The sequence below is a fragment of the Palaemon carinicauda genome, chromosome 13 (genome assembly GCF_036898095.1).
Source record: "Palaemon carinicauda isolate YSFRI2023 chromosome 13, ASM3689809v2, whole genome shotgun sequence".
NCBI classification, from domain to species: Eukaryota; Metazoa; Arthropoda; class Malacostraca; order Decapoda; family Palaemonidae; genus Palaemon; species Palaemon carinicauda.
The window spans coordinates 59,217,115-59,222,963 of NC_090737.1; the positions used below are offsets into that span (position 1 = coordinate 59,217,115).

Sequence of the window (5,849 nt, forward strand, 5' to 3'; positions counted from 1 at the left end):
TAGCTGATCAGTGGAAGGCTGGTTAGTGGTTCAGGTGGTTTGGCTGGCGGTCTGTCAATGCAGTGTGGTAGCTGGCTGAAGAGGAGAAGACTGGTTGGTGGTTCAGGCGGTTTGGCCGGCGGTCTGTCAATACAGTGTGGTAGCTTGCTGATAAGTGGATGGCTGGTTGGTTGTTCAGTGGTTAGGCCGGCGGTCGGTTAATGCAGTGTGATAGCTGGCTGAAGAGGGGAAGGTTGGTTGGTGGTTCAGGCAGTTTGGCTGGCGGTCGGTCAATGCAGTGTGGTAGCTGGCAGAGGAGTGGAAGTCTGGTTGGTGGTTAAGGTGCTTTGGCCGGCGGTCAGTCAATTCAGTGTGGTAGCTGGCTGAAGAGGGGAACTATGGTTGGTGCTTCATGCGGATTGGCTTGTGGTCGGTCAATGCCCTGTGGGAGCTGGCTGAACATTGGAAGGCTGGTTGTTGGTTCAGGTGGTTCAGCGGGCGGTCTGTCAATACAGTGTGGTAGCTGGCTGGAGAGGGGAAGACTGGTTGGTGGTTCAGGTGGTTTAGCTGGCGATCGGTCAATGCAGTGTGGTTGCTGGCTGAAGAGGGGAAGGCTGGTTGGTGCTTCATGCGATTTTTCTTGTGGTCGGTCAATGCCGTGTGGTAGCTGGCTGAACAGTGGAAGGCTGGTTAGTGGTTCAGGTGGTTTGGCTTGTGGTCGGTCAATGCCGTGTGGTAGCTGGCTGGAGAGGGGAAGACTGGTTGGTGGTTCAGGTGGTTTGGCTGGCAGTCAGTCAATGCAGTGTGGTAGCTGGCTGAAAAGTGGAAGGCTAGTTGGTGGTTCAGAGGGTTTGACTGACAGTCGGTCAATACAGTGTGGTAGCTGGCTGTTGAGTGGGAGGCTGGTTGGTGGTTCAGGTGGTTTGGCCGGCGGTTGGTCAATGAAGTGTGGTAGCTGGCTGAAGAGGGGAAGGCTGGTTGGTGGTTCAGGCGGTTTGGCCGGCGGTCGGTCAATGCAGTGTGGTAGCTGGCTGAGGAAGGGAAGGCTGGTTGGTGGTTCAGATGATTTGGTCATCGTACGGTCAATGCAGCGTAGTAGCTGGCAGAAGAGTGGAAGGCTGGTTAGTGGTTCAGGTTTGTTTGGCCGGTGATCGTTCAATGCAGTGTGGTAGCAGGCTGAGAAGTGGAAGCCTTGTTAGAGGTTCATGGGGTTTAGCCGGCGGTCGGTCAATGCAGTGTGGTAGCTGGCTGAAGAGCGGTAGGCTGGTTGGTGGTTCCGGCAGTTTGGCCGGCTGTCGGTCAATACAGTGTGGTAGCTGGCTGAAGAGGGGAAGGCTGGTTGGTAGTTCAGACGGTTTGGTCAGTGTACGGTCAATGCAGCGTGGTAGCTGACAGAAGAGTGGAGGGCTGGTTGGTGGTTCAGGTTGTTTGACCGGCGGTCGATCAATGTAGTGTGGTAGCTGGCTGAGGAGTGGAAGGATGGATGGTGGTTCAGGTAGTTTGGCCTGCAGTCGGTCAATGCAGTGTGGTAGCTGGGTGAAGTGCAGAAGGCTGGTTGGTGATTCAGGTGGTTTGGCTGGCAGTCAGTTAATGCAGTGTGATAGCTGGCAGAAGAGGGGAAGGCTGGTTGGTTGTTCAGGTGATTTGGACGGCGGTCGGTCAATGCAGTGTGGTACCTGGCTGAGGAGTGGAAGGATGGTTATTGTTCAGGTGGTTTGGCCAGCAGTCGGTCAATGCAGTGTGGTAGCTGGCTGAAGAGTGAAAGGCTGGTTGGTGGTTCAGGCGGTTTGGCCGGCAGTCGGTCGATGCAGTGTAGTAGCTTGCTGAAGAGTGGAAGACTTGTTGGTGGTTAAGGTGGTTTTGCCGGCGGTCGGTCAATACAGTGTGGTAGCTGGCTGAAGAGGGGAAGGCTTGTTGGTGGTTAAGGCCGTTTAGCCGGTAGTCGGTCAATGCAGTGTGGTAGCTGGCTGAAGAGTGGGAGGTTGGTTGGCGGTTAAGGTGGTTTTGCCGGCGGTCGGTCAATACAGTGTGGTAGCTGGCTGAAGAGGGGAAGGCTCGCTGGTGGTTAAGGACGTTTGGCCGGTGGTCGGTCAATGCAGTGTGGTAGCTGTCTGAGGAGTGGAAGGCTGGTTGGTGATTCAGGTGGTTTGGCTGGCGGTCGGTCAATGCAGTGTGGTAGCTGACTGAATAGGGGAACGCTGGTTAGTGGTTCAGGCGGTTTGGCCGGCAGTCAGTCAATGCAGGGTGGTATCTGGCTGAGGAGTGGAAGGCTGGTTGGTGGTTCAGACGATTTGGCCGGCGGTCAGTCAATGCCGTTTGGTAGCTTGCTGAGTGGATGGCTGGTTGGTGGTTCAGTGGTTTGGCCGGTGTCCGGTTAATGCAATGTGATAGCTGGCTGAAGAGAGGAAGGTTGGTTGGTGGTTCAGGCAGTTTGGCTGGCGGTCGGTCAATGCAGTGTGGTAGCTGGCTGAGGAGTGGAAGTCTGGTTGATGGTTCAGGTGCTTTGGCCGGCAGTCGGTCAATTCAGTGTGGTAGCTGGCAGAAGAGGGGAACTATGGTTGGTGCTTCATGCGATTTGGTTTGTGGTCGGTCAATGCCGTGTGGTAGCTGGCTGAAGAGGAGAAGACTGGTTGGTGGTTCAGGTGGTTCTGCGGGTGGTCTGTCGATACAGTTTGGTAGCTGGCTGAAGAGGGGAAGGCTGGTTTGTGCTTCATGCGGTTTGGCTTATGGTTGGTCAATGCCGTGTGGTAGCTGGCTGAACAGTGGAAGGCTGGTTGGTGGTTCAGGTGGTTTGGCCGGCGGTCTGTCAATGCAGTGTGGTAGCTGGCTGAAGAGGTGAAGACTGGTTGGTGGTTCAGGCGGTTTAGCCGGCGGTCTGTCAATGCAGTGTGGTAGCTGGCTGAAAAGTGGAAGGCTGGTTGGTGGTTCAGGCGGTTTGGCCGGCGGTCGGTCAATGGAGTGTGATAGCTGGCTGAGGAGTGGAAGGCTGGTTGGTGGTTTACACGGTTTGGCCGGTGCTCGGTTAATGCAATGTGATAGCTGGCTGAAGAGGGGAAGGTTGGTTGGTGGTTCAGGCAGTTTGGCTGGCGGTCGGTCAATGCAGTGTGGTAGCTGGCTGAGGAGTGGATGTCTGGTTGATGGTTCAGGTGCTTTGGTCGGCGGTCGGTCAATTCAGTGTGGTAGCTGGCTGAAGAGGGGAACTATGGTTGGTGCTTCATGCGATTTTGTTTGTGGTCGGTCAATGCAGTGTGGTAGCTGGCTGAAGAGGAGCAGACTGGTTGGTGGTTCAGGTGGTTCGGCGGGCGGTCTGTCAATACAGTTTGGTAGCTGGCTGGAGAGGGGAAGATTGGTTGGTGGTTCAGGTGGTTTGGCCGGCGGTCGGTCAATGCAGTGTGGTTGCTGCCTGAAGAGGGGAAGGCTGGTTGGTGCTTCATGCGGTTTGGCTTATGGTTGGTCAATGCCGTGTGGTAGCTGGCTGAACAGTGGAAGGCTGGTTGGTGGTTCAGGTGGCTTGGTCGGCGGTCTGTCAATGCAGTGTGGTAGCTGGCTGAAGAGGAGAAGACTGGTTGGTGGTTCAGGTGGTTCGGCGGGCGGTCTGTCAATACAGTTTGGTAGCTGACTGGAGAGGGGAAGACTGGTTGGTGGTTCAGGTGGTTTAGCCGGCGGTCGGTCAATGCAGTGTGGTTGCTGACTGAAGAGGGGAAGGCTGGTTGGTGCTTCATGCGGTTTGGCTTATGGGTGGTCAATGCCGTGTGGTAGCTGGCTGAACAGTGGAAGGCTGGTTGGTGGTTCAGATGGTTTGGCCGGCGGTCTGTCAATGCAGTGTGGTAGCTGGCTGAAGAGGTGAAGGCTGGTTGGTGGTTAAGGCCGTTTGGTCGGCGGTTGATCAATGCAGCCTGGTAAATGGCAGAAGAGTGGAAGGCTGGTTGGTGGTTCAGGTGGTTTTGCTGGCCGGTGGTCAATGCAGTGTGGTAGCTAGCTGAGGAGTGGAAGGCTTTTTGGTGGTTCAGACGGTTTGGCCGGCGGTCGGTCAATGCAGTGTGGTAGCTGGCTGAGGAAGGGAAGGCTTTTTGGTGGTTCAGGCGGTTTGGTCGGTGGTCGGTCAATGCAGCGTGGTAGATGGCTGAGGAAGGGAAGGCTGGTTGGTGGTTCAGGCGTTTGGCTGTCGTGCGGTCAACACTCACGTGTATCTTTAAATTCAAAGACAAATTCATGAAGGTCAACCCTTTCGAATGCTCACCTGGATATCTCCATAAATTTTTTGAAATCTTGACTCGTAAGTAGCAATGAAATGTACATCAACTCCAATACATGATAGTGTTTGCAGAAATAACCTACGGATAAATTTGCTCTTCATTTACTGATGAATTTATTTGTTTATTTATGTGTTTATTCACCATTCTAGAAAATGATAATGTGCAACAATTTTAGAGAAACTTACTGATGACTTTTTTATATTTTCATAAATACTTATGTAAGCAATGTGCATGAAGGAAAATTTCGTATAATTTAGGCCATTTCCAAATAAGTTGATGTTGCCCATCCCTACTTGAAAAATATCAAAACGGAATCACTAAAATCTCTGTAACTATCGTTTTTATTTTTGAGATTTTCGGAAAAGAGAAAACGTAGTTAACAAACCATCATAAGTCTCTTAGAAACAGATAGAAAGAAATTTGAAAAAAAAATAAAAAAAATAATAATAATAATAATAATAATAATAATAATAATAATAATAATAATAATAATAATAATAATAATAATAATAATAATAATAATAAGAAAAGAAAGGTGTACTGTGACTTAGATATAAATAGTTATCAACAAGTATATTGACCAAAAGAGAGCCAATTCGTTAATATAAAATCGTTTGAACAATCCCTATTTTTTTTTTAATACATATAACGACCAAAAGTAGATGCCTCCTAGGATTCCAAAATTCCCGAACATTTTTCACCCGATAAAATCTGTCTCACCATACTATCACCCCAATTTTCCTTTGCTTGGACAAAAAAGAAATATCCATTACCATTCAATAGCACTCAGGTCTTGACTAAGTTTCGAAGATGTTTTTCATTATCCTTAGCGAAAGTGAACGACTCAAAAACTTGGAGCCGAGTTTTCTCTGGGCAGAATTTTAACATACTTTTAAAAAATTAAATATTCTCTCTCTCTCTCTCTCTCTCTCTCTCTCTCTCTCTCTCTCTCTCTCTCCCCAATTAATAAGTAAAAATGATAATGTTTGGTCTACAGCCATTTTTATATTGAATATCATCTCTCTCTCTCTCTCTCTCTCTCTCTCTCTCTCTCTCTCTCTCTCTCTCAAGGAGATGGGAGCAGGCAAAATTATTTTATTCATAATCATGTTTTGGAAAACTATATGTTTTTAATTGAAATAATAGGTACTACTGAAATATGCATATGCAGATGTCAATCTTTACTATGGACTGGGTCATCAGTTTACAAGAATTTCTGAACAATTTTATGAAATCAAAAAAATTATTCCCATTTTCAACAAGAGCTTGAAACTTGGATTACATTTCGATTGGCAAAACCGTCATTCACAATTTATCTATTACTTATCTGTTATAAAAATTTTCATAATAATAATAATAATAATAATAATAATAATAATAATAATAATAATAATAATATATAATAATAATAATAATTCAATATCCATCCCACCTTCTATGAATTTGAAAGTGTACTGTTGATATATATATATATATATATATATATTTATATATATATATATATATATATTTTTTTTATATATACTGTATATATACATATATATATACATATATATATATATATATGTATATATATATATATATATATATATATATGTGTATATGTGTATATAT

General features: G+C 47.3%; 1 protein-coding gene across 1 annotated transcript; it reads right to left on the minus strand.

Annotated features, from left to right (window-relative positions):
* Positions 1-346: 346 nt before the first annotated feature.
* LOC137651599 (regulator of G-protein signaling 3-like) lies at positions 347-1,054 on the minus strand. Its single transcript, XM_068384826.1, has 2 exons — positions 853-1,054; positions 347-762 (listed from the first exon to the last, which is right to left on the minus strand). The coding sequence occupies exons 1-2, from the start codon at positions 1,052-1,054 to the stop codon at positions 347-349; spliced, it is 618 nt and encodes a 205-aa protein (XP_068240927.1).
* Between the last annotated feature and the right edge of the window lie 4,795 nt (positions 1,055-5,849).